Source organism: Venturia canescens, chromosome 9, assembly GCF_019457755.1.
Source record: "Venturia canescens isolate UGA chromosome 9, ASM1945775v1, whole genome shotgun sequence".
NCBI lineage: Eukaryota > Metazoa > Arthropoda > Insecta > Hymenoptera > Ichneumonidae > Venturia > Venturia canescens.
In genome coordinates, this window is record NC_057429.1 from 12,370,508 (window position 1) to 12,396,450 (window position 25,943).

The window sequence follows — 25,943 nt, forward strand, 5'->3', positions numbered from 1 at the left end:
CAGATATTTCTGGTCCGTTTTTTACGTAGTTCGATGTGGCAAACCAGTTTTCAAATATCAAAGCATCGATACTTTTTTTTAATAGGAAAAAAAATGTTTTCGTCGCCGAAGCAGCGTGTACCGAATCTACCTACGGATTCTTAAAATATCATTCATATTGGAACCCACAAAAAAGTGTTTTAGTACCTTTTTAAGAGAGAAGAAAAAAAAAAAAAAGAGAAGAAGAGTGTATTGTGAGAATTCTGCGACGGTCAATCGAACGTAATATGAATTGAACTAGAATTTAAAAAAAACAGATGCGAAATTAATATTCGTAGCGATACGCGTGACTAAATGTGTTTGAATTATTATTGCAGGAGTGAGCAGAGAATGAACGCGAGGGCTCGAGTGCACCGGGCCCAAAACAAAGAGCGATGGACAAGAGAGTGATTGACTCGAATGAAGCAACAAGTTGTGAAGATTGGTCTGAACGATACAATTGTTTAACAAGCTGATGTCGAGCTCGACGAAAATCTTGAGGTTGGTGACACGTGATGTCAAATAGAAAGGAGAAAAAAGCGAAAAAGGCAAAATCGAGGACTCTCGAGATGTGGGAAACTTGGATAAAACAGGAGAGAGCTTTGATCCTTTGTGCCGCAGTATTTCTCGATACGCCGGCAGCTGTTCGTGTATTCATTCACGAGAGTCAACAAGTGAGTTCGCCCGAGCGTACAAAAATGCGTTCCAATTGCAGGTGCGATAAGAAGCAGACGAGTTGTGCACAAAAAGAAGGGAGTTAAGCTACGAAAGAAAAATAATAAAGGCGAGAAAAAGAAAGACTGCGAAGCCGAGAAGAATAAAGATAAGAAGAGAGCAGCTCGTCGAACTCCTTCGGACCGTTACCAAGAGTGAGAGGGAAAATGCGTGCTAGGGATTTCATAATGGAGAGTTGGCAGCGGGGACCTCAGTCGATGGACATAAGCCGGAGCGACCGGTCGTTGTGGACCGCTCGGAGGAGGCAAAAAAGAGGTCCATTCGAGTCTCTCTCTTTTTTCTCTCCTCTCTCTCTCTCTCTTTTGCCATTATAGCTGTATATGTGAATGTATAGTATAGTGTAGTAAACAAAAGATGGAACGCGGAGGCGTCCCGTAGCGTTTTGTGAACGGCGTTTCCTTGGCCAGCGCGAAAAATCTGGATTTTCGTACGGGAGCGTATTCTCTGGATTTTCTTGCTTCTTTTTATAAAAAACCTGCAAAAAATGGCGTTGAGGTCAGTAAAAGAATGATTCAAACTCGTACTCCGAAAAAAATACTCCGATTTTTGTCATCACTTCTTTCAAATTCCTCGGCGAAAGTTGTTCGCGATGTCGAGTCTCTCCGAGGACAATACCGCGTGCGGATAACAAAAAGCGAACGGGGATTTGACCAATTTCTCAGAACGTCGCGCACGCTCGGCGGTTACGCGACCTTTTTGTCTCTCTCACATTTTTTTCGCCTTTTCTTTCCTCTTTTGTTTTATTTTGAAAAGCGAAACTGCACGCCCGGGTTTTCTCGTGGGTGGGTGGTGGCGAGCACTTTTTCTCGTGAAACGGCCCTACTCAAACTGGTGACCGTCAGTGCTATGGAGATCGGCGACGAGGCTGGACTCGAACAGTTTCATTGTCGCGACGATTTCCCTACAAAATCATTCCTTCGAACTTCAACCAATTGATCGAATATCGAATTTCGATTGCGAGTCGACTTGGAAATTCTTTTCGTTGCTTCGTTATTTTTATTTTTTTGTTCCTCCTGCCGAAGGATTTTTCCATTTTTCGTACTATGATTTTTATTTTTTTAATGACGTTACGCTTGCTGACAGTAACAACACTGTTTTATCTTAAAAGTTTACGGTTTTTTATGGGAACAGATGAGATATTTTTATTTTGAAAAATTTCTAACAATCGTTGAACAATCATATTCGATGGCTCGGATTATTTATAAATGACTTTCGTTTCCGATTTCAGTTGTTTTTATCGAATCGCATGAGGTTCGTTTCATATTTTCATTATCAGAAATGAAATAATAAAATTTTACTCGGAACTGATCTCATAAAGTTTGCTCAAATTTTTCAGAATTTCTGGCAGTGCCAGGTAGCCGGTAAATCGGTAGAGGCTCGGTGCGGATTATTTTTTAAAAATGTCTTCTACTACGAGGATGGAAACTTCAGATATGAAGGAAACGAGCGATACGAAGATCGAGGTTGGGCCTGACAAGAAGACCGATAAAATCGGTTCGAATGTGATAGAGTGCAGCTTGAACATGAATCTTTCGTTACCGAAGGCGAATAAAAGGTCGAAGATTTTTCAGAGGGCACAGAGTCTCGTGATAGTGATACTAGCGATTATATTTGCCATTGTGTGCTTCCATCTCAAACAGGAAGTTCGAGCCCTCAAAGTCCAGGTAAAAAAAATCATATTTAAAGAAACAATCTAAGATAAATCGTTCCGTGGTCACTGTGAGTCATTCATAAAAATTTTTTGCCTTCTTCTCTATCATGTTTCGGTGAGAAAAAATAAAACAGGGCATTGGATCAGTGGTGACAATATTCGCATCATTTCGTGCCAGCAGTCGCATTCCTACCCATGTTTTTACTCCGATTTCACGATCATAGTCAAGTTCTCAGTGAAACAGTGTTCCAATTCTGAAGGAATATGATAGAGATTAAAAGACGCAATGAAGAGGGGTCGTTGCTCATGGACCGAGAAGTATCGTGTAACGCGGAAAGCGTACCTCATTGTTTGTAAACTCAGCGACGACATTTGTCAGATTAGTCATCATCGCCGTATTCGACTCGACGAAAAGAGCGATCAAATCTATAAGCTAGACCTGACTTTCTTTAGCTTGGAGTTTTCAGAGATTGAAAAATCTTGTTGACTCGCCAACCCTATCTTGATCGATCCGACGATTTTATCGACTTGGCTTTTAGTCTTAGAAACGTTATATCTCGGTAAAAATAAAAAATTACATCATTTTTCACACATGACTATTCGGTCGACACGATAACACTGATTATCACCATTTTTCGAATGTGTTTATGTGCTTTATACACTGCCTGGTACAAAAGTAAATCTGTCAAATGTCTCGGTCTAAACGATCCCTAACTGGATTGAGCCATTTTGAGCAGTTTCGGTTTTATATTGTTTTTTAGAATAATAAAGTTGCATGACTTTTTTTGCGCCTCGTGCGTAGCTTGGAAAATAACTTTTTTCATCTTTTTATTCATCAATCCGGTGTTGGGTGTATTGATGTTTGCACGAGCCAAGTTGACATCCGTTGGTGTCGGATCCTCTGTTGTTGACGATTTGTTGTTACTTCCGTTTTAGAATCTATCACTTAGGTCTTTCGGTTGGTGCCTTTTCATCCCTTCGTTCAGTAGGTTTGTGGCAAGGTGATTTGGGTCGTCGATTATTACTTCTTTGATCGTCTGCATGTTGAGATCTTCGTGAAATCTGTGAATTAACTCAAAAATGTTGGATTAATGTAATGTTTGAGAATGGTTGAATTGTTACAGATAAATTGCGTGAATACAAATCTGATGATGTTGATGCTGAGGTACGACAAGCTGAATAAGAATTTCAATCGAATCTGGTACCACGGAATGGCGAATCATCATCGACTACTCGCGCGTCCGACGGACCCGTCAAGACAATTGACTCAGACTCCAAAACATCGTGACTCGTCCTCGAGAGAGGAAGTCTCGAGTTCCGAGACCTCCGACAAAGATCGAAGCACGTTGACGCTCAATGACAACATTTCGCCTCCCAATTCGACTTACGAGTTTGAAAAAATCGAGAAAATTTCAAGGCACGTCTTCGAGAGCGATAACGTACTTGATGACAGAAAATCGGCGGAGGCTCCCAATGATCACGCCGATGAGTATTCTGAAAGAGAGAGATACGAGAGAGCTGCTATTGTGGCATTTGAGAAACGAAATCAGGCGTCACCTACGGCTTTGTCGGGCTCAAGGGACGAAACTAGCGACGATGCGAATACGTGGAACGAATCTCGCACCGGAAGATACCGTCGTGACGAAGGACGAGGTAAAAAACGAAGAAAGATCAAAAGGAGGCTCAAACGCAGTCGCCGGCGATTGGGTATAGATAGATTTTTGTTTTAGTATACCTGGATTATGCGTTTTATTATCATTACACTATTCCCCCCCCCCCCCCCATTATCCAATTTATCTACTTTCTTTCGCTGAAAAGATTTGATCAGTCTTGTCATCACGTGACTCGGAATACATTCTCAGGCGCTATCTCTCGTTATACCGCAAACACATTTCTTTTTATATTTCTTCTACCGCACTTCGAATAAGGTTCCATCTTTGGAAAGTCATTTGAAACAGAAAAAATTTCAATTCTTTCTTATAAAGGCTTAAGGAAGTTGAGGTTGTACAGTCATTTTTTTTACCCAAAAGTTATGATGACCTGTACCTTTCAAAAGTTAGGCCTGAAAAAACTGCACGGAAAACAGATTATTATTAATATAATCTCGGCAAATCTCCTAATAAATCTGAAAAAATTGACATTATTCGGCAAGCCTTGCTCATGTTGCCCAAAAAATTTCATATTTTAGCATCATTTTTAAGGGAGATATGAGTGAACGTGTCTTGACTTCCATAAGGTTACATGTTATTTGGCCCAAATTTTTATTGATTTTTCTCAGCAACGACGCTCCTAAACTGTCTGAACTAATTTTCTTTACACTGCACTTTATATTTTCTTTCTAATGCCTCAACTTCCTTAAGCAGGGCTTGAAAATAAGGAACCATTTTTTTACTTCATACTCGTAGTACTTGATATTCACATGACAAGTGTAACTAATGCGGATATGGAACGTGCGAGTTCATGTTCATTATTGCACGTTTGACACGAGTACATCAATTTTCACTTGCACGACTTGATTGTGAAGAAACCCTCATTTGGTCGGTGCTATTTCTTATGGAATGCAAAAGTCGCTGTTCATCGATGATTTTTCAGGGCCTCTTGTCGCGACCTTCGTTGGTGCTGTACCCGAACAACACGTGACCGATACAGGTAGTTAGTATTTGTTGTCCGTTTGTCGATGCTTTTTTTCATGACATTCGTCAAATTTTTCTTACCAAAGCTTTTAATAATTTTCTCCATTAATCGCAGTCTACGTGGGCCCGTGGGTCAAGAGTACCAGAAACGAGTCACGATACTCTTTCAACAAATTTCATCTAGTCGAAGATAAAACGTCGATTGAAGTTACCGCTAATGGACTGTACATGGTCTCAGCACAGGTGATTTTCATTCGATTCCATTTCTTCTAAACATTCATAATCGTATGTACGTTAACGTCCCTTGAAATGCTTTACGTTTCATAAATCCTTAAAAAATTCATGACATTATGCTCTCGTATGGAAAAGAATCCAAATTGCCAACTTTCAACTAATTTGTCATCATTTACAATCTCTTTCTTTTTTTGCAATGAATTTTAGTTGCTCTACCAACTTTACATAACGCTCGAGATTCGTTTTTTCGTAGGAATTAAAATTGGGCCAGAGTTCTATGTATTTTTTGTAAAAAAAAATCAAGTAAAAATCAACGTCTTCTTTTAACTTTTCCACCATTTTTCAAGCGCATTTTTTAAACTGTTTCATTTACTACATGTTTCTAGTCGTTTTTAAAAATCGTTATCGTTCGACCTACGAATTTTTGTCGATCTTACACTCGTTCTCTTTCATTGCATTCAGATTTATTATTTCGGTGAGCCAACGCACTATTCCTACTGGATTTTACTGACCTCCGAGGGTTCATCGAACACTCGAAAAGTCATAAAATGCGCAACAGTTTCAGCGGTCTCGGCAAGCGAAGCGTCTTGTTACACGAGCGTTGTTCTGTCTCTTCGGCGAGGCGACAGACTTCACATACAACAACAGGAACGCGACAGGTATGACATTTTTTCGTTTTTCGCAGCGTTTTATTAATGATATAATATTTATAGGAAATACCGGTTAAATCAATCGACGATTTTTCGCAGATTGATCAATCTCCGAGAAGGCCACAGTTACGTCCAAATAATGCTACTTTCGAGTGATTCGTCGAGACGTCGTGGAACTTGAAAAAGCATGAACGTGAAACTCTGTACGACTGCGCACGCCGTACTTATCTCGTCTTTCTTTTCTCCGAGAATGAAAAACAACAACAATTCTACTTCAATTTTGCCAAGCCACGAACTCGAAAAACCAAAACTTTTTTTCATTTCTTCTCAACAGTTACCATCATGCGCGATTGACCTATATCGAGTTCTTACGATAACCATTTTTGGAGGAAGGCGTAGCTCCCCCATCGTAACGTTACTCAATATACAGCTTGGCCAATATTCGCCATTATATTTTTCATTCCCAATTTACGCCATTGTGATTATCTCATCGTTTGTACAGAACTTCCAAGTCATTAACACGATCGAAACTTAATAGTTTGTGTATTTTCTCTCTTCTAATTTTCCACTCATGGATATTAAGTTTACTGTCAACTGTGTAGGAATCTATGAAAATGATTAATTTTAAGTCCAGTTACGTGTCATATGTACAAAATTCCTGCATTCTGCGGTCCACCGCAAAAAACAAAAGAGTCGATGAAATTTTAATAGTAAAAACATTTTTTTATAAAAATTGTGCGTACTTTTTTGACCCTTGAATCCAAGGGGATTTCTGGTTTTTCAATGGGTATTTTTGGCTGTTTTTACATTTGCATGATTTCAATTATAATCCGGCACAAATAGCAGACATAAAAAGCTGCGCTTTTTGAATCTTTTCGTTTTGAAGTTTCGTCTGGTTTATTCACAGTTTTAATATTTTTGCCTGCGTTATTATATCTCATTCCGACATCAATTCGTCAATATTGGTTCGTCGCAGTTACGAAAAGCACACAAATTCGATACAAATCAACAGTGTAACATCGTTTATTTGTCGAAAGACAGCAACAAAAATGCGATTTATTACATGTGGCTGAGTCGAAAAGTTCTACCTTTTTATATGGATCTTGGACTGAGAAGAGGATGACCAAAACCAAGTCCAAAGGTCTTGAACGAGAAGCCAGTCATTATATATCGATGGCTTGGACTCGTGATCGTGTTCCGAGTTCTCGGGAGCACAAACGATTTTCTTCGATTGCCAGTCATGTGGTCAAGTGCAGTAGGACTTCCTTTTAACGGTTCAGAATGGATGCGAGATGATCAGCCTAGAGTGGAAAATATAACGTTTTAAATACAGTCAAAGGGTCTCACCGTATTTCTCTCATTGTTTCACGAATAATATCAACGGGCAATCTTAATAATTTACTAACTATATCGTCATTTAAACTCTTTACGGAGAGATGTTGGAAATTAAAATAAGAATAAAAGTAGAATATTTGTGATCGACATCGCTCTCGAATATATCAATTTGTTTCATCATCGTATTTCACTTTTGTTTCATCGATTATTCAATAATTCGCTCTTATTTCGCACATGATTCCGATTTATTCTGCCATAGTTCGATATTTTAATCGTACTCGAATGATTTATTCTTTGTAGTGCATTTTTTCAGTATTTATATATTTCAAAATCTTTCTTTGATTCGGCCTAATGTTCGTTTTCGTATAATTTTAATATCAGACCCTACGTCTACTGCACGTACAATAAAGTGGGCTGAAAATTTAAACACACGGACGTGTTTGTTTGATTATTTTGTGGATTTACTTCAGTTGCAGTTTTTTTTTTTTTTTAATTATTATTATTTTCTTCATGATCGTTTTTGAAATGATAATATCATGCATGGTCAGCTTCGAAATCCTACGTAACGAACGAACCTATCCCTACGTTGCTGTGATAATTTGTAATTAGTTCGTTCGAACGAGTTTCTTCTTTTTTCTTTCTCGTGTATATTTATTGTTATTTATCTGTGTCATAGCATTATCACACCATTTTAATAATGCTCGCGTATAATATGATGAGAAATTTGAATGAGAGGTAAACGCAGCCTTTAATCATAAATTCATTATTTAGACCGATCTCCTCCTTCGAGAAATGAGTTAGACAAACAATTGAAATGGATCCTACGGAAAAACTTGATTCTCATCGATCTCTCTTGTCAAAATGATCACAAAGAAAAAACGGATATATAACTTGATGTTTTTTTTACTCACCTGAGCTTGGACCGAGGTTCTACTCGAGCATTTGTCTTTATTCGTTTCATTTGCTTTGTATATTTTCGTTTCGTTTCTTTTTTTTGTTGTTGTTTGTTAATTCAACGCAAAGAGTTTGTATTACTTCGTCGATAGAGTATCGATACCTACGTTGGTTGTATCGTTACGTTTAAGTCACTCTCTTTTCTTTTCATTTCATTTTTGTTCTCTTTCTCTCCCCCTCTTTCTGTTAAAAGAGATATCCCAAGCAGAGAGCCAGAGGATAATCACGTTGTCTCGTTAATCACGTCGTTATTGGTTGTGCCAGTATCCTAGGGCAGTTGCTGGTTTATTGAGTCTTTCATTTTTTACTCATATGCACTCTCTTGTACAGAAGGTTGAGGAAGTAATAAATGTGAGAAAAAGTATTCCATATAATTTTGTTGTCGTTCTTTTTTTTCATCTCATCATCGTGCAAGGAAGATTTTTAAATCTCACTTTCTTCATACTTTGTGTCGCAACTTTGACTTCGATTTCGCTATTGCTTACACTATCAACTATTAAAAAAAGATGACAATCGGTTTCTGTTGCTCCTTTTTTCGTCCTACATCCTTAAATATTCATTATTCTTATTTTTGAGTTAAATATAAAAAACGAAATAATAATATTGATTAATAAATTGAGGAAAATATTTTTGTCATTCGTTCGTATTTACTGCGTCCTTTAACGTCAATTTTTTTTTCAATTATTCTTTCTTTTTTATTTCATTGCATTATTTCTCGTTTCTTCGTACAACCAAAGGGTAAAAAGAAAATAATCACAACTGCTATCGGCACTGCAAATGCACAATCGTTCGTTTTTCTTCTCTTTCCTCGACCATGTGGTATGTCATAAACAGATATATGTAGATATATTTAAACATATATATACATACGTGTGGACCTAAATTCGTGTAGTCGTCTTTGACTTATAAAAAAATTTGTATCTAAATCCGTTAAGACATATTTTTCTTTTTGCTGCTTATTATTTTTATCTATTTGAACATTTCATGCCGGAGCAACATTCTAAGACGAAGAATTTCATATTTGTTTTAGTTGTAGTTGTTTTTGTTTGTTTTTTGCGAATTCACGCTCGCGTATCCTAATGCAAAACTACGAATTTTCGGCTCTTAAATTTTATAAAACGCTCCATCACGGTGGTTTTGATTCAGTTTAGTCTCCATGTGCATTGATTTATTGTTTCCGTTTTCATACCTTCACTTTTCGATCAAGAGGACAATTAATAAGGAAAAATAACTCGAGTCTCTCGTTACGCAAAACAAACAAAAAAGATCGTTACAATAGCTACGATCGTTTCAAATTACCTACACGTAACACGCAGATGAGCTTAAACAATTGTTGTGTTCAGTTACGATATAACAGTGACAAAATTACGTTTCTAGAAAGAAATTGTACTATAATTAAAAGTTTCTGGATTTTTTTTCTTCTTCTTCTTCTTCCTCCTCTTCTTCTTCTGATCTGAGTGACTGTACACCGAGGCCAACTTAAACTTAGTAATAACCGATTATAGCGAGACACATCTCGGATCTTTTTTTTGGTTCTGGTTTTCATTTTCAAGCTCCCCCTCTCCCCCTCCCTCCCCTCTGCTGCCATCTGTATACGTTTTTGGTGATTAAATTGAGTGTTTCGTTTTAATTCCACCTCTCATTTCCGTTTCTTATGTTATAATGTTATTAGAGAATACCGTAAGCGAGTGCTTTTTCTGGTGCGTGACAAAGTTTAGACGTTTACGAGTGTGGTGGAATCGCTTCGGTACGCTAATTCGTTCATTTCGTCGGCCAATATGTTTTGAAGCTCGGTATCCCTTTCGGTGCCTCGTAATATGTTTTTTTTTTTTTTTTTTTTTTTTAAATATTGCCCCACAAGGTTGTCGTCTCAACTACGACTACAAAACTTCAACAATCTAAACGTTTCTTCGAAATCTTTCTTTAATCGACTGGACAAACTTGTTAATTTCTAACTTGTACAGAGATGATAAAATAATTGAATAAACATAAACTTTGCTTTCCAGCGATACGAGCTTCAATAACACCTCGTTTTCGATGCCTTTTCATTTCAAACAAACGTACAATAGTCCTTGAACTTTGTAACGCGACAAGAAATTTAATTTGTACAACTAAATTTCGAGATAGTGTATATACTTTACATATATCATATATATACAATAATATAATTGAAAGATATACTTTTGTAAGAATAATTTATAATGTAGCTGAAACTGGGTGTTCTTATAACCAGCACTGCCATTTACGAACAACCATCACATATCCAGTCATTCTCTCGGATAGTCTCGCATTTGTTTCAACCTTTAGTTGTTTTCCTTTTTTTGCTAAGCATAGATGTGAGTGTGTGTGTGTATGTGTGTGTGTTTGGATGGGTTCGTGTGTTATTAAAAATAACATTTATCGATAGTTTTTTATCTTGGCTTTTCCTCCCCCTGTCTCAACGTTTTTTATGCACATGTACCGCTTATCCACTCTTCATACAATGACTCTTGAAATTTCCGTTTTCGTGATGTGACGCATCATTTGTTTCGTCAAGCTACTACTTGCGCTTCTAAGGATATTTAAACAAGTATTTTTCGGTTAGAAGGGAGGGGAGAAAATCTACGTTTATAAGATTTTTGCCATTACTCGGGAGGAGTAATTCAACAAAATGAGTTGTAAAAGTTTATTGGAAAGGAAAATAAAAAAAAAAGCCTGTGCCCTACGGTTTCCTATTTCGTTCGGGACACGTTTTCGTCTCAATCTCACACCACTCTTTTCATTTTTTTGTCGCTCGCAGGCTTCCCTTGAATTCTCACTAATTTTCATTGAGGTAGCTTTATCGGTAATGCTTTTTGACCTCGTCCTAAGGGCATGTGTATTTTGCCATCAATAAACCTCCCCCTTTTCATTCATTTTGTTCTCCTTTCTTTCATCTGTTCCTTTGTTCTCTCTTTGCTTTTTCCGTTTAATAAAATTCGTTCTGAGGCGTCTGGTACTTACCGTAATCCTGCTTGCCATATCCACCGTCTTGACTTGGATAGTCTGATGGAAAAAACAAACGCAACATTCGTTATTAGAAAATGATTTGAAACATTTGTCACGCGAAATTTTTCATAAATAAAAGGAATTCGATACTAAGACAGCTTTTTTTCTAAATGAGTTTCAACAGTGCTTCTTATCATTATTGTACCAGGAATCGAATAGTCACACGGATTTCGACTTTTCAAGAACGACAAAAATAACAGCGACAACATTGTTCTGATGCAAAACGCGACACACGGTTATTGAGAATTGAGGCTGCGACCAACATGTTTCACGAAATCGAAGGAAAGCGAAAGGAAAATTTTTAAAAGTCGAATCCAAATAAAAAATTGTCAACTAACCATAACCTTGCGTCGAATAACCACCCCTGCCCATCATTCCAGTGGGATTACAGGATTGATCTTCGTAAGGGTTAGCCGGAGCGTAACCACCCCCGCCCCCACTGGCAGCAACTGGTGCCGGGACAGCCTCTTGTTGATAATTAGCTGTGAGATGGAAGGGAACTTCTTAAGATATATACAAACGTACGAAACATTGGTCAACTCATTCTTTCTATTTTCCATTCAAAACAAGGATTTTTTTCGTTGAAAAATCGATTTTCCACACATCGAATTTCAGTTCGTGGTGACGCTTTGGCTCCCAGTTCAGGAAAACCTGGGAACTTAATTCGGTTAAAATACCGAATAAAATCGATTTTTTGCATCCGAAAACATACTCTTCGCTTGTTGAGTGCAAATGGAGAGACCATTAAAGTTGATTCTAAACAAACCTGACGGTGGTGCTTTACCGTAACCGTAAGGATCGCCTGCATTGAATCCTCCAGCTGTTGGTACTGGTGGCGCACCTCCGTATCTGTTGTCAGGCGGTACAGGAGCCGCGTATCCCTAAAAATTGACCAGTGGCTTAATTCTCCTGTTTCTTAACTTAACGTAACTTTTTAAATATTACATTTTTATCGTTCAGAAAAGTGAGACATTTTGACTCAAGCATTGTTAATTTACTGGAACATTTGAATCGCGAGTACGAGAAAAAACGCTGAATACCAAAATTATATTTTTCTCGCTCAACATTTCGGAAAAAAAAAATAATAGCTCGTTCTAAGATAAAAGAACAATGCCCAGTTTTAATTTTTCTAGAAAACACATTCGTGCCGAGAACAAAGCACCGTTGGGATTACCGACTGAACTGATAAAAATATGAAAGAAACATTGTAAAACAAATGAGCAAGTAGAAAACAAATAATTACAGCAGTTTGTGAATAATCAGGAGGTGCCTGATAGTTTTCGTATCCTTGATATGCCGTTTGTGGATATCCCCCTTGAGGCGGGCCGCCGTAGCCGCCATTTCCACCACCGTAACCAGGCCCGCTACCAACTGGCGGTTGCGGGGGTGGACCACCTCCGTAGCCGTTGCCCGGGGCTCCGTATCCTTGACTAGAGTTGGAAAAAATCAATGAAAATATTATCCTCCACGGTTTTTTGTTTCAGAAGGGAATAATTGTGAGAAAGAACTTTACGCTGGCGGTTGTGCTCCTCCGTAGCCATTAGCAGGTTGTGGTGGCGGAGGTTCGAAACGCGGTCTCTTCGGAGGTCCGCCAGCGCCCAACGGGCCACCTCCGCGTTTTATTGGACCTGCTCCTCTTCCAGCGCCGGCTCCACGCCCTCCGCGATCGACAAAACCACCGGCACCTCTGCCCATTGCTCCTCTTGGTGGTCCACCGCCTCTCGGAGGTCCGCCACCCCTTGGGAATGCTCTACAAACCCAAGTTTAAGATGTCAGCATAATCTCAACCATTTCCCGTGAAGAATTTTACGGGATATGACAAATGTTTAGTTTCAGAGAGAGTAGAAATTTCTTATTTTTTGTCCAATTGTCAAATGTAGGAAATGAATAAATGTTCAATAAATTTTAGTTGTGGTTTTCTGGGGAAAAAATTTGGCTAAATATGCTCTCTGAATAATTTTTACCCGACGCCTCTGCCTCGATCCATTCCAGCGCCACGCCCACGAAAACCGCCACCACGACTGTCCCCTCTGCCAAAGTCGCCTCGTCCTCTGCCACGGAAACCACCGCCGGGAGCTCCTCTACTGCCACCTCTCATTGGACCACCCATTCCAGGGGGTGGTGGACCACCGGGTCCGCCCAATCCTGGCTCCGGTGGACTGTAATGTATCAAAGGAGCGTGTATCATTTTTATGAACAAACATGCACAGCATTCGTAGAAAGTGAGACATTCTGCTGTTTAAATACAAAACAAAATATGGATCAACTATTGGTTACTTTATTCGACGTAACTCTTATAGCCATAGGAAATAGAAATGTTTATGGAGAATAATTAAAATGAAGATCTTTACCCAGGAGGAAAATGTCCCCCACGTCCGCCTCTACCAGGTGGACCTCCTCGACCTCTCATTCCTGGAGGACCTCCTCGCATGCCCATACCTGGGCCTCCGCGACCTCGCATCATTCCACCCCTGGGCGGGCCTCCCCTGGTAAACAGATGTCACATTTTTAGATCAACGATACGAAGGTTGTTTACACATTATTATAAAACTAATTTGAGATCGAGGAGAAATGAGATGTATAGAATTTTATAAAACTAGTCAACATTTTTAGCAGCAACAGATATAAAACTCCAAAATTAATTCGAACACAGTTGTTTATGCAATGGATAAACAAATATTATCCCAAAGGAGATTTGCTACATGAAACTTTGGTTGTGATCGCAGCCGTACTTAGAGGGACAGTCTTTTAATTCCTCAAAACGTGCAACAACTCATTGAATAAAACAGGACTAATTCATTGGAATTATGGAAATTATTTTTTTCAGATATTGTTAGCTATTTTAAACGATTTGTGAAAACAGTTATAGGGACATGAAAATCAGTTGATAACTCACCTTCCTCTGTCCCCAAACCCGCCGCGTCCTCTCATCGGTCCACCAGGTCCGCCGCGGCCTCGGAATCCACCTCTACCCGGTGGCAGTCCATCCATCTTAAAAGATACGTCAGTTCTGCAACGAACGTAAAAGGATTTGAGTAAAAACTATGACGCTACACACACACACACATACACACACAGCATAAATTACTAAATCTCGCGTTATTGACGAAACGCAGACGCGGTGAAGAAAAAAAACTACGTCGCCACGGAACGCCGAATATACACACGAGAAGTCGTGCGTTGCATCGACTCCAAAAACAATCGATGCCTCGTCAAGAAACACTTTGAGTTAACATTATTTGTCGCAGTTTCGATTAAAAATCAATTTCACTATAATCAATATTTTACTCACTTTTGAGTCGGAAAATTACGATAAAACGAAGAAACGCGCCAAGAACGATGATGCTAACAGGGGGGAAAATGGACGCCGGCCGCCGGAAAGAAGAGCATCGACCGTCCCGCTAATCCAAGATGGCGACTTTGTGCCAATAGTTGTACAGACGTTTCTAAAAACATTCGTTCGCGAAATGCGAATAGCACGCTCCCTTCCAGATTGACTAAAATTTTATTTATATTTTGATAGTATTATTTTATTAAATTTTGTTAAAAAATTTTGTCCCTTCTATAGCATCGGGAAATGATTTTTTATAATAAAACTATGAAACGTCAAATCAAGTTCCATCAGAATTCCCGCTATCGTTTGAACCCGCTTACTTTTCACTTCCGGCGTTCTTTTGCGCACGCAAGTGTGCAGCTTTAAAATTAAATTCACTGGATTTGCCGAGTAGAAAAATATTCAAGAGAATGTTACGATTTATAAATTTTTCAAAAAAATCGATAAAGTTTGAAATAATTTCAGATAATTAATTTATAGATGAAATGACTTGGACGATTAAACAACATCGATTAGAAACAAGAGCACGTGCATAAAGGCACCGCATCTTCGTTGTAGCGGTTGTAGCTGAGTTCCGGTCACGTGACAAAAGCTCGAAGTGGGCTCCAATTGGTTGACAGCTTCAAATTCAAACTCTGAGAGTCCGTTGCATCAAAACAGCAGCTTCGAGGAGGAAAGTCGGCGGTGTAGTGATAGAGCTGAGAGCGTGCGGAACTTTGTTTTATTGTATTATATTTTTTTTATTTTATCGTTGTGCGAATCGGCTTTTCGGCTTGTAATTCGTAAGGTGATATCTCATTTGAGTACGTGTACTATTTAAGTGGATTTATATAAATATCATACGATAATGTCGAAAGACGAGAAGGAGTCCGTTATTCCGGACGTAATATACGACACAAAATCTGGCAAGAGCTACGTTAAGGGTCGATTCTTCGGAAAGGTAAAGTCTCCTTGGTCATGCTCTTTCTTTCGAGCTATTCACATTTATTTTCTTCATCACGTCATAGAGTTTGTTTTTCTTTTCCAATATCAAGTCCGAACGTATCTATTTGCGCTTGTGAAAGTTTTTGTGTACTTTTCTCACAAACTCGCATACGAGGCTTCGTTTTTGACGTTCGATAATCTCCCAAACTTCGATCTCTCATACGGCTTTTGTATAATTTGACCTTGAACGTGAAGCCTTATATCTGGAATATTTACTCATGTGTATATATATATATATGTGACTCTTCACCTCCGTTTTTACTTTTCCACCCACCTGTTGATTCCATCTTAACTCTTTTGCTAATGCTTCTCAACAGGGTGGCTTCGCAAAATGCTACGAGATCAGAGAATCCAAATCTCACCTCGTTTATGCTGGAAAAATCGTGCCAAAGTCCATTATAACGAAGAGCAATCAGAAAGAAAAAATGACGCAGGAAATATTGATTCATCAGAGCCTCAATCACAAACACGTCGTTGGCTTTCACGGATTCTTCGATGACTCGCATAATGTCTACATTATTCTCGAACTTTGTCGTAAAAGGGTAATATTAATAATGATTTGTTAATTGATTACTTGGTACTATGTTTCTTACTTCCTTAATGTTGATTTATTCGGATAACAAATATGTCCGTTGTTAAACTATTGTTAAACTATTGTGATGAAATGCATTAACTACATTGAGACTTTAATTTAACTCGAGTATACAAAAACAACATTCTTGGTAAAAGCTGTTATTTATTTCTGTCAAATCAATCTTTAATTGTGTCAATCATAGCAATAATACGATTCTATTGCAGTCAATGATGGAACTACACAAAAGACGGAAAGCCCTAACCGAGTGTGAAACTAGATATTTTATGAAGCAAATATGTGACGGAGTCAATTATCTCCACCAGAATAGAATAATTCACAGGGATCTGAAGCTTGGAAATCTATTTTTGAATGATGAACTGCAAGTCAAGATCGGGGACTTTGGTCTTGCAACAAAATTAGAGCACGATGGTGAAAGAAAAAAGTAAGAATATCTATTTGTTATCATATTTTTACAAAGAAAAAATTCAAGCAGCTGGGAATAAAAATTCTTCTGTTTATATTTCTGAGTTTTGGCAGCGCTTTTAATTTTATAGCTCAGCAAAATACCAATAAACTTTCAACATTAGAAAGCAATTTCACGATATTGTTATATTTTTGCTAAAAGTTTGGTTCAACTAACATTGCACCAAGAGAAAAATTTGCTCAAATCAAAACGAGAGTATAATTTTCTTTCTTAATTATTTTGTCGAAGTTGTAAAAAAAAATTCTAGGTAGCGAAAAACTAGTAATTGGAAGCATTTAGGCAACAAAATCGCACGTATTGAGAGAATCATTATTTTCAAATTTTGTTTTCATTCTCAGAACTTTATGTGGCACCCCGAATTACATAGCTCCTGAGATTTTGACAAAAGTAGGTCACTCGTACGAAGTTGACGTATGGAGTATCGGCTGCATAATGTACACGTTGCTCGTTGGCAAACCACCCTTCGAAACATCAAGCCTCAAGGAAACGTACGCAAGAATAAAACAGGTCAATTATAAAACCCCGACCCATATTGGGAAACAAGCAATGACAATGATAGCAAACATGCTGCAAGGGGTTCCATCTAAAAGACCAAGCGTCTCGAAATTGCTGAAAGATCCGTTTTTCACGAGTGGTAAATCATCATTTTTTATAATTAAAAAAACAATTCAATTGGCGAAAAGAATTTACGGGAGCTTAATTTTGCCATTTTCTTTTTTTTTACTCTATGCGATTTCAACAAACTAGTTTTGTTGCTCACTTGCACAGTCTGCTGCAAACCTCCGAAGATGATTTCAACATCTATGAATGATCCTTCATGTCATACGTTTTTCACTTTATTGATTTTAACTTATAAAATTGAAAAATTCCAAGTAGCGTTATTTCTGAAATTGATAATTTCTTTTTCTCCGTTAATTGTCAAAACTGCATCAACCAATCTTAAAACGATAATTACTTTTGGTTACAAAAAGGGTATTTACCGCAAAGTTTGCCTCTCTCGTGTTTAACAATGGCACCGAGATTGGACACGCTAGAAATACACAACAAACAACGCAAGCCACTGTCGGAAATGCAGATCGGCAGTGAAACGGACTTTGCGTTTAGGATACCAACGAGTCCGAGTCGGAAAGCGAAAGAAATCACGGGTGATCCAGCCAAATCGACGCGGGACATAAAGATGATGTTGGTAACTTTGAAGGAACAATTAGCCGCAGTATTAGCTGCGAAACCAGCTCGAGCAGGCGCTTCTTCAGCAGGTACAATTGAAACCCAGAGATACACTATTTTCACGGTAATTTGCGTCGAAAAAAGATGAACAAAGAAAAACGTAATGAAAAACGAATGTTTTGCAGTCGAAATGACGGATCCCTCGTCACAGCCGATTTTGTGGGTCAGCAAGTGGGTCGATTACTCCGATAAATACGGTTTTGGGTATCAACTCTGCGACGACGGTGTCGGCGTCATGTACAACGATGGAACACGCCTCATTATGCTCGCAAACAAATTCAACATTCATTACATAAACCGCGATGGCACGGAAATGTACTACACCGTCAAAGACTATCCCGACAGCCTGGAAAAGAAGATGAAACTCATGAACTTCTTCCTCCAATACATGAACGAACATCTGATGAAGGCTGGTGGCTCTATTGTTGTCAAATCGAGCGATTCCATGTCCAGGATACCTTACATGCATCAGTGGTTTAGAACACAAACTGCGGTCGTTATGCAACTCACCAATGGCTCCGTTCAGGTGGGTTTTCAGGCGTTCAAGTCTTTATTTATTATACCTTTCAAACTCGAAGCGATCGGGAAAGAGATGTGGAAAATCGAATTTTAGAAACCTATTAATTTTCTCAAGAAATAGATTTCACATATTTTACACAAAAATTTCATTGAATCGTATTTCGATACTGGGAGAATTGGCTGAGCATCTCAAACAAATTTGCTCGTGTTTAATTGCTTGCGAATCTCAAAAAGTTTCTTAATCAGAATTGCTGATTTTCAAAAGTAAATTTTTTTATCTTTTTCATAATATTCTGCCGCTTTCCAGTTTTTTCCTCAAATTTATTAAATATCAAATCAACAGAAACTCGCGGAATTCCTATTTTCTGTGAAAAGATTCAACATAATGTTGCCCTGTGCTTCGAGAAGACATAGACTCAACAGTTTTTTGAAAACTGCCCGTAGAAAAAGTGGAAAATAGAATTTTTGTTACAAGAAAACAATAATCTCAGAAATTCAACTTTTCGAAAAAATCATACGAATCGATTTAAAAGATATAAAGAACGACTACATAATTGTTTATTTTTTTAACTATTGATTAGTAACTCAACCTGATTAATAGCATAATCCATGTACATCGAGATTCGTTCCAAATTAAGAAAAAAATTTATTATTCATGCAAAATCTTTGAATTTAGTCGATTTTGTTTTCGGTCCGGTGCTATAATTGATTTTTTTTTGGTTTATCATGTATCCTATTATTCCTTTCAAAACAGATAAACTTCCTGGATCACACAAAGATCATAATGTGCCCGTTGATGGCCGCAGTAACGTATATAGACCAGGAGAAAAATTTCCGGACATATCGTTTCGAGACTATCCAGAAGGCGGGTTGCATCGCTGGTTTGGCAAAAAATCTCGAATACGCCTACGATAAAATAACCATGATGATTCGCAATCTCCCCAGCAAAGATTGGCGGGCTCATGCAGAGCAAGCGCCCGCATAGGTAAACAAAAAAAATAAATAAATAAATGTAGAAGCATCCAAGTTTCCCAGTGCTCGTGATATGAACAATTTCACGATAGCTGCTTAATGAGATTGTCAAGAAATGAACGAGCCCAGACAGGGAATATCGAACAACGAGCATCGATCACCGTCTCGTATTTCAATTTTTCTCAATTGTGTAACTGTGTACAAAAGTACTTTTAGAAACGGACTATTCATTATGTTTTTAAACGTTTTTCATTTTTTCGTCCTATATTGATTGAATGTCGACGCAAATGACTTGATAGTGAAATACGTGTTGTCACTGGACTTCTTAACATTATATTTTATTTCAAACCGAAGAATTAATGCGCTTGAAAAGTCGACTATAACAGTATTGTTTCTTTCTCATTCCGCTGCCTGTACTCTACGAATATTCTTCATTTTCGGTATGCCCCCAAACAAAAGTCGCGTGCCCTGCGTAGTGTACGTGCACATTTTTTCATACCTCGTATCCCACCATTTCGTCCTTTTTCCAACGTCAGGTTTAAAGAAAATCGGAACTCTCTTTACACCTGGGTCCTGTTATATTCGCGTAAAACTGCGATGTACGGAATACTCGTTATAACAATATTATAGTATATAAGAATTATGTTGAATCAAAACGCCCAGACTGCCGTGAGAAAAAAGAACAGAGTGAAACGAAAAAATGAGAACAAAAAACGAATTCGAAATACATTTTGAACGTGAGACGTAAAAAGGGAAGTAAAAAAAAGGAAAAAAAATAGTATAAAGCAAAAAAAAATTAAAACTCAACGATACACTTATGATTTATATTAATTTAAGGCACAGCTCTAAACGAATCAGCAAAATATTACGTGTAAATAATTAACATACAACACTTTTCTCTTTTCCTAATTGTTTATTCTTTATACGAAGCTGAGACAATGAGAAGACTACGAATTAGAATGTTTGATTGAAAAACAAACGGCGTGAGGAGAAGAAACATTTTTTACACGAAATCAACGAGATATGATGTATTTTTAAGAGATGAGTATTGTATAAGAAGCAACCAATTTGTTAAGCGATTAAATATACATAAGATTTTTTGATACATTGTTGCGGCTGATCGACGAGCATTGGCCTTTTTCAAAGAGTAACCGAATTGTCGAACCGAAAATTATTCAGAGCGAGGAAAATACACTTGTTGAATATGCGAACAATAAAAAATGATCATTTTCTACTCGATGGTTTTTTACTTATTGTCGAAGTACTCGAATCCCAGGCTTTCATTATTGCAACCAACAATTGTAAAGAGTCCCAAATCCCAAACGTGCCCCTATCATCGAGCTCGTATTGTCGGAACGTGAATAATGTATTTGGCGTCTTTTATCAAAAAACAGTTAAATTTCCCAATATTATCAATTAGCTGTGCTATTTTTGCTAAAAAAAAGTTATTCTTATAAACAATTTAAAGGACGCGATGCTTAAATGTTATTACGAAGAGGAAAAACCAGTATTTTTGAAGCGAAAAATTATTTCGTGATCAAATTTGTGATAAAATATCCCCAAAGTGTATAAAAAATTGATGTATCGAAGGTAAGAATAAAAATTGCAATTACACTTTTTAAACGTTTTTACTCGAGTAATTTCTTTTAATCAACGAAAAAGTATCATAAATATACGAATGAAAAAAAAATACAAACTAAATGAAATCCAAGAATTTTTATGGTAAATTATACGAATTACGTTCGAGGCACTTATCAAGATAAAACTGAAAGGAGAAAACTCTGAAGAAGTTCGCGCATGCTCCGGGAATTCGGCGGCGGGGTCTCTCTGAGAGAGCAGCTGTTTCCTTTAGTTCAATTAACCGTCGTAGTGGCCGTAGCGCTGGACGCGCTGGACGGATGCGTCGACGTCGGCGCAACGACGGCACGCACACTTAAAATTGAGATTGAAGATATAATAAAACATTGTATATTGGACTTCGAGGCCTTCGAGCTCCGAGTGAGTAGTCGCACTCGCAGTTCGTGGTCGGCGTCGACGCTGATGCGTGAACAACACAGTGCAGTCGGCACCAGACACTGCCGTTGAACAGTTGTCAAGCGAGGTTTCATGTCTCTTAAATTTCTCAAATCAACGTTGTCAAGTGTCACGAGGTTTTCGACGACTTACATTCGATCCCGGTTTTTCCGTTATTTTCAAAGTGGACACTCGAGTATTAGGAACTTACACAGTTCAAGTTCAAACGCAAGTGATAAAAATAAATGCCTTTATGTGAATAGCTGTTGGCGCCGCTCGTGGAAGTGATTTTTTAAATGAGAAAATGAATTTAACTTTAATGAAGAGCAAGAATTATTAGTGTACAATTTACAACTTCTGACTCGGCCAGGGGCATACAACTGTGTTACGCAAGTTATTAGACTCGAAGCCAAAAGGTATGGATCCTATCATTATTCTTCCATTTCTTTCTTTATCAAAAACGCTGACTGCTGCCTTTTTTCTTCTCTCTCATCAACACTATGTAACAAAATTTCACGAGACACGTAATGTCTTTACGCATGTGAAATATTTCAAGGCCATTATATTAAATCGTATAAAGCAAACTACACTCGTGATAAAACAGTACGTGCTGCATCATATCGGGTACTTTTTGAACGATGTTCAAATTACTTTGTGCGTTGATTATTGTCTTTGTTGTTCCTTCCAATCTCAATATATTCTCTGTTATCCAAATCCAAACATTTCATGTCAACATCAAATGATCAAATATACGCTTTGAACTCGAACTGCTTTTCCAGCTCAGCTTCAGAAAGTTTAAAAGAAAAAGTATTCCCGTTGATAGATATTTGGAAAATGAAACAGTGTCAGTGAGCTATAAAACACGTCTATAGGCATCCCCCAGAGGCGATGACGCTGAAGTTTGCGACGTTCGAGTCCAACGAAATCATCTCAAAAAACTCTCCCATAATTCCAGTAATTCTCCAGTTCTCTTACCTGCCTTATTTGCAATTCGTGATTTTTCAGTCTACACGAATGATTCGTGAAATTAAAAATTGGTGAATTACAAATGTTATTGTCGTCAATATCGTTGGACTAAAACGTTGCAAACTTCAGCGTCGTCCAGAGGCGCTTTATAAGCCGGATTAAACATCATATCGACTCGTTTGTTTGAAATAACCAATCAGCCGTTCGCTTATCGATGACTTCTTAGGAGCATGAATCGCAATTTTTTACAGCAGAAATAAATTCCATCGGTGTAGCGTCTGATTATATCCTTGGACACCGATATCTCCACGTAAATCACTCCTTATAACAAGCAATAATAACAAGTACATTTATGTTACGACGAGTTGCTGCCAGAGACTCTTTACCGGAGCGATAGCGTTTCCAATTGTTTTTGAAAATTTTTTAAATTCGTTTCTTTCATAATTATTTAACTATAGCATTTCGGAGAATATTTTAAGTTGACATATTTTTTATTTTTTTTTTCTTTCGACTGCGACCTCGTCGAATTCTGTAGCCTAAACGCGTTGAAGAGATATTAATTATTTATTTTTTAATTGCATCAAAAAATGAGTCGGGTTTTCGCACACATATAATTTAGCTTAAAAAAATTTCTGCTGCAATGCGAGAAAATTGCAATTCCGCGCTGTTTTTTCAGTCACAACGTGTTTGGAAGAAATAAGTTTCCCCTTCGATGGAGAGATGATAATCTTTAAGAGTTTAATAGCGAGAATCATAGCCGGAACAAGTTAATAGATTCGTTCCTGACCCTGGTTAACTCAAACAAGTTGGTATCTCGTCGCCACGGTTAGTCCGAGAGCGATAATAGCTGCAAATTTCGAGAGTGAAACTTTCCAACACGAGTTGGTCGATTACAAAAAAGCTTTATCAGCGACGCAACATTATTTGTCAGATACAAAAAACTGTCACGTTCGCGCCGACTGAGCTTTTCTTGGTAATCGGTCGAAATGTGTCGATAAATTTGACTCTCAGAAATTCGAGATGAAGCGATTCGTCGTATATCTAAAAATTTTTATATTCATTTGTCATTTTTCGGTCGATGCTTTCCGGGAGCAACCCTCGAGTTTCGTGTTCCGAGTAACTTAAAATTGATTTTTGAAAGAAAACGTAAGTTATTTTTATTTTATCAAAAAGGTGTGACTTGTATTTTTATTAAAAAATCAAGAATGTTCGAATAAACGGTGCAACCATCTTGCAGCTAGCTTTCTCGCACTCACGCAATAGAGAAAAAAAAATGACGCTGAAGTTTCCAACGTTGGAGTCCAACGAAATGGTCTAAAAAAACTCTCAAATAATTCCAGTAAATCTCCAATCTCGTTCCCTGCCGAATTTCCAATTCGTCATATTTCAAGCGACATCAATAATTCGTGAAATAAAAAAATAATGAATTATAAATATTTTTTTCGTTCATTTCGTTCAACTCCAACGTTGCAAACTTCAGCGTCGTAAAAAAAATCCTCATTTCTCCTGTCTTCAAATGTTCTGCCTGAGCGATGTTTCTATCAATTATTGAATCATTATTACTTGGAGTCAATGGCCCCTCTCAATAAAGTTTGATAGAATATTTCCTCATTTCAGAAATTAAGGAGTCTACTCTAATTAGACGGGTAAAAAAAAGACTATTTTCACGAATTTTTTTGACCAGTGTAAATTATAGATACGTATATAAAAAGTGTTGGGTCTAAAAAATGCACTCTTAAAATACAAAAAAATGTTTCTTTATTTTTATTTTACTTAGTTTTCGTGCAGACAAACGGGGGGGGGGGGGGAGAAGACAAGTCCAAAAAAAAGATGGGTGTGCGCTGTGATAAAATCTCTGGATCCCTGGAATGGATGATTGGAGAAAAAAATGGTTTTAGATTCAGTAGGTAAATGGCTATCGCGCATATTTTGATTTTTTCAAAAATGACAAAATGGCGGCCGTTTTTCCGCAATAACTTCGAAAGAGCACGTTTTTTTCATCGTTTTTTGCAAACAAACAAATAGTTCCACTGAAAATTTTAAAATTCGTATGATGTGCGCTATAGCTATAGTCATAAAGGTCGTGTAGCAAAATTTTGGTAAGGATCGATTGAATAATGTCGGAGATTTGATCAACGAGCCGTTCAAAAACGTAATTTTGAGAAAAACGCGTTTAAGGAGGGTGGATCACGAAATCAAAATAATCACAATTTGATAAAATTTGGTGATAACATTCTTTGGCATCAAGTATACAAATACATTTTTTTTCAAATTTTTTTACCGGATGGTTATCGCATAATTGAGCGTTAAATCGAAGTTCTTATGCACGAGATGTATAACTGTATATTAGGGTGGCGCAAAAAGATCGACTATTTTTTTTCAGGGTCTTCTATGAAAATATGTTAATTTTTCATGTTTCAAGAGCCCACTCCAAAAATCAAGTCAACAAAAAAATTTCTGAAGGTTGCTCAAGATTTTAAAAGATTCCAAAAATAGTCGAAATTTGACTTTTTTAATTTAAAAAATTTTTTTGCTCGATACAGCGAAATTTTTTCCAGAAAAAACCAATGAGTTTCTGAAATTTTTAACTCAAAATATTCATTTTAAAAGGTCGCTCATAATTAATTTTAATTTTTATATGCTTTGCTTTCGATGCTTCGAGAGACCTTTAAATATTTATATTGATTATTGATTTTAATTTTCTATCTCAATAAATAAGATAATGGTTAGAAATACACAATGAGATGGACGAAAAATCTTACGTAACAAGGTATGATTCTACAACAGGTCGATATTTTTATTTAAACAATTCAAACAATTACGAGAACTAGTTAGCAGAGAAAATGTAATTATGAATAGAGCATACCTATTTAATCAAAACATTTATTGACTCTCATAATGAGTGAATTTGGTACAATACTGAGTGATGTGTTGAACAATTTGTTTTACTAATTATCAAGTAGATTTTACCAACAAAAATACTTGGAAATGTTGTTTACGAACAAGTACTTTATAATTGAATGAAAGCAAAAATAGCGCAGGATCAAACATGGTTTGCTGCGCCGGTAAATAATTTCCGTGTTTCTGGTGTATTACCTACATTGTTATATACGATTTTTACTCCTTTACGTAGTGTATTTTCATCGATTATCTTACTCAAAATTCAAATTGATAGTCAATATGAATATTTAAAGGTCGCTCGAAGCAATAAAAGCAAAGTATATAAAAATTAGAATGAATGATAAGCGACCTTTTAAAATGAATATTTTGAGTTAAAAATTTCAGAAACTCATTGGTTCTTTCTGTACAAAATTTCGCTGTATTGAGCAAAAAATTTTTTAAATAAAAAAAGTTGAATTTTGACCATTTTTGGAATTTTTAAAAATCTTGAGCGACCTTTGAAAAAAATTTTTTTGAGCTGATTTTTGGAGGGGGCTTTTAAAAAATGATAAATTCACATATTTTCATAGAGGACCCTGAAAGAAAAATAGTTTTTGTTTTGTTGAAATTCTTTACAGTTGGTTTCGTAATTTTTTTTTACATACCATTATGTTTTGAATTTTTTTCATTCGTCATCCGATGTACTCGTCACTTTTGCATTTATTTGATAACGTTTTGTTCCTATGAATCAAA

At 37.1% G+C, this 25,943-nt stretch overlaps 4 protein-coding genes across 15 annotated transcripts in view; 3 read left to right on the forward strand and 1 right to left on the reverse strand.

Annotated features, from left to right (window-relative positions):
• Positions 1–247: 247 nt before the first annotated feature.
• LOC122416510 (uncharacterized) lies at positions 248–6,654 on the forward strand. 8 transcript variants are annotated; one of them, XM_043429530.1, is made up of 7 exons: positions 248–692; positions 2,090–2,417; positions 3,529–4,111; positions 4,997–5,056; positions 5,153–5,280; positions 5,734–5,930; positions 6,021–6,654. In XM_043429530.1, the coding sequence occupies exons 2-7, from the start codon at positions 2,154–2,156 to the stop codon at positions 6,100–6,102; spliced, it is 1,314 nt and encodes a 437-aa protein (XP_043285465.1). In that variant the 5' UTR covers positions 248–692; positions 2,090–2,153; the 3' UTR covers positions 6,103–6,654. The 8 variants fall into 8 exon arrangements, with proteins under 8 accessions (XP_043285465.1, XP_043285470.1, XP_043285471.1 ...); XM_043429528.1 differs by lacking the exon at positions 248–692 and adding an exon at positions 800–1,248; XM_043429531.1 differs by lacking the exon at positions 248–692 and adding an exon at positions 803–1,248 and having other exon boundaries at positions 4,997–5,053.
• Positions 6,655–6,928: 274 nt separating this feature from the next.
• LOC122416511 (collagen alpha-2(I) chain-like) lies at positions 6,929–14,648 on the reverse strand. Of its 5 annotated transcripts, none has more exons than XR_006262119.1 (10): positions 14,530–14,648; positions 14,134–14,247; positions 13,589–13,723; positions 13,202–13,396; positions 12,751–12,987; positions 12,481–12,667; positions 12,004–12,118; positions 11,576–11,719; positions 8,168–11,234; positions 6,929–7,222 (listed from the first exon to the last, which is right to left on the reverse strand). XR_006262119.1 is itself a non-coding variant. In XM_043429542.1 (10 exons), exons 2-10 carry the CDS (start codon positions 14,226–14,228, stop codon positions 7,218–7,220), a joined length of 1,155 nt encoding a protein of 384 aa, XP_043285477.1. In that variant the 5' UTR covers positions 14,229–14,247; positions 14,530–14,648; the 3' UTR covers positions 6,929–7,217. The 5 variants fall into 5 exon arrangements, 4 of the variants coding, with proteins under 4 accessions (XP_043285477.1, XP_043285475.1, XP_043285476.1 ...); XM_043429542.1 differs by having other exon boundaries at positions 11,193–11,234; XM_043429540.1 differs by having other exon boundaries at positions 6,929–10,761; positions 11,193–11,234.
• A 560-nt stretch (positions 14,649–15,208) lies between these two features.
• Positions 15,209–20,565, forward strand: polo (Serine/threonine-protein kinase polo). The gene is made up of 7 exons (XM_043428768.1): positions 15,209–15,511; positions 15,873–16,097; positions 16,354–16,571; positions 16,952–17,247; positions 17,585–17,869; positions 17,966–18,366; positions 19,114–20,565. The coding sequence occupies exons 1-7, from the start codon at positions 15,419–15,421 to the stop codon at positions 19,342–19,344; spliced, it is 1,749 nt and encodes a 582-aa protein (XP_043284703.1). The 5' UTR covers positions 15,209–15,418; the 3' UTR covers positions 19,345–20,565.
• A 710-nt stretch (positions 20,566–21,275) lies between these two features.
• Positions 21,276–25,943, forward strand: part of LOC122415808 (ATP-binding cassette subfamily C member 4-like) — a 28,385-nt gene continuing 23,717 nt past the window's right edge. Inside the window, exon 1 of the mRNA XM_043428292.1 lies at positions 21,276–21,760. The gene's annotated coding sequence lies outside the window, so the exon portion shown is untranslated. The remainder of the gene's footprint in view (positions 21,761–25,943) is intronic.

Bases quoted from the DNA above. Each gene is read 5' to 3' on its own strand.
- polo (XM_043428768.1), top strand. From the start codon at position 15,419: ATGTCGAAAGACGAGAAGGAGTCCGTTATTCCGGACGTAATATACGAC. The intron at 17,248-17,584 runs GTAAATCATCAT...GGTTACAAAAAG, and splicing joins AGATCCGTTTTTCACGAGTG to GGTATTTACCGCAAAGTTTG. The intron at 18,367-19,113 runs GTGGGTTTTCAG...CTTTCAAAACAG, and splicing joins TCACCAATGGCTCCGTTCAG to ATAAACTTCCTGGATCACAC.
- LOC122416510 (XM_043429530.1), top strand. From the start codon at position 2,154: ATGTCTTCTACTACGAGGATGGAAACTTCAGATATGAAGGAAACGAGC. The intron at 2,418-3,528 runs GTAAAAAAAATC...GAATTGTTACAG, and splicing joins TTCGAGCCCTCAAAGTCCAG to ATAAATTGCGTGAATACAAA. The intron at 5,281-5,733 runs GTGATTTTCATT...CATTGCATTCAG, and splicing joins TGTACATGGTCTCAGCACAG to ATTTATTATTTCGGTGAGCC.
- LOC122416511 (XM_043429537.1), bottom strand. From the start codon at position 14,228: ATGGATGGACTGCCACCGGGTAGAGGTGGATTCCGAGGCCGCGGCGGA. The intron at 13,397-13,588 runs GTAAAGATCTTC...GATACATTACAG, and splicing joins GGGGGACATTTTCCTCCTGG to TCCACCGGAGCCAGGATTGG. The intron at 12,988-13,201 runs GTAAAAATTATT...TTGGGTTTGTAG, and splicing joins GATCGAGGCAGAGGCGTCGG to AGCATTCCCAAGGGGTGGCG.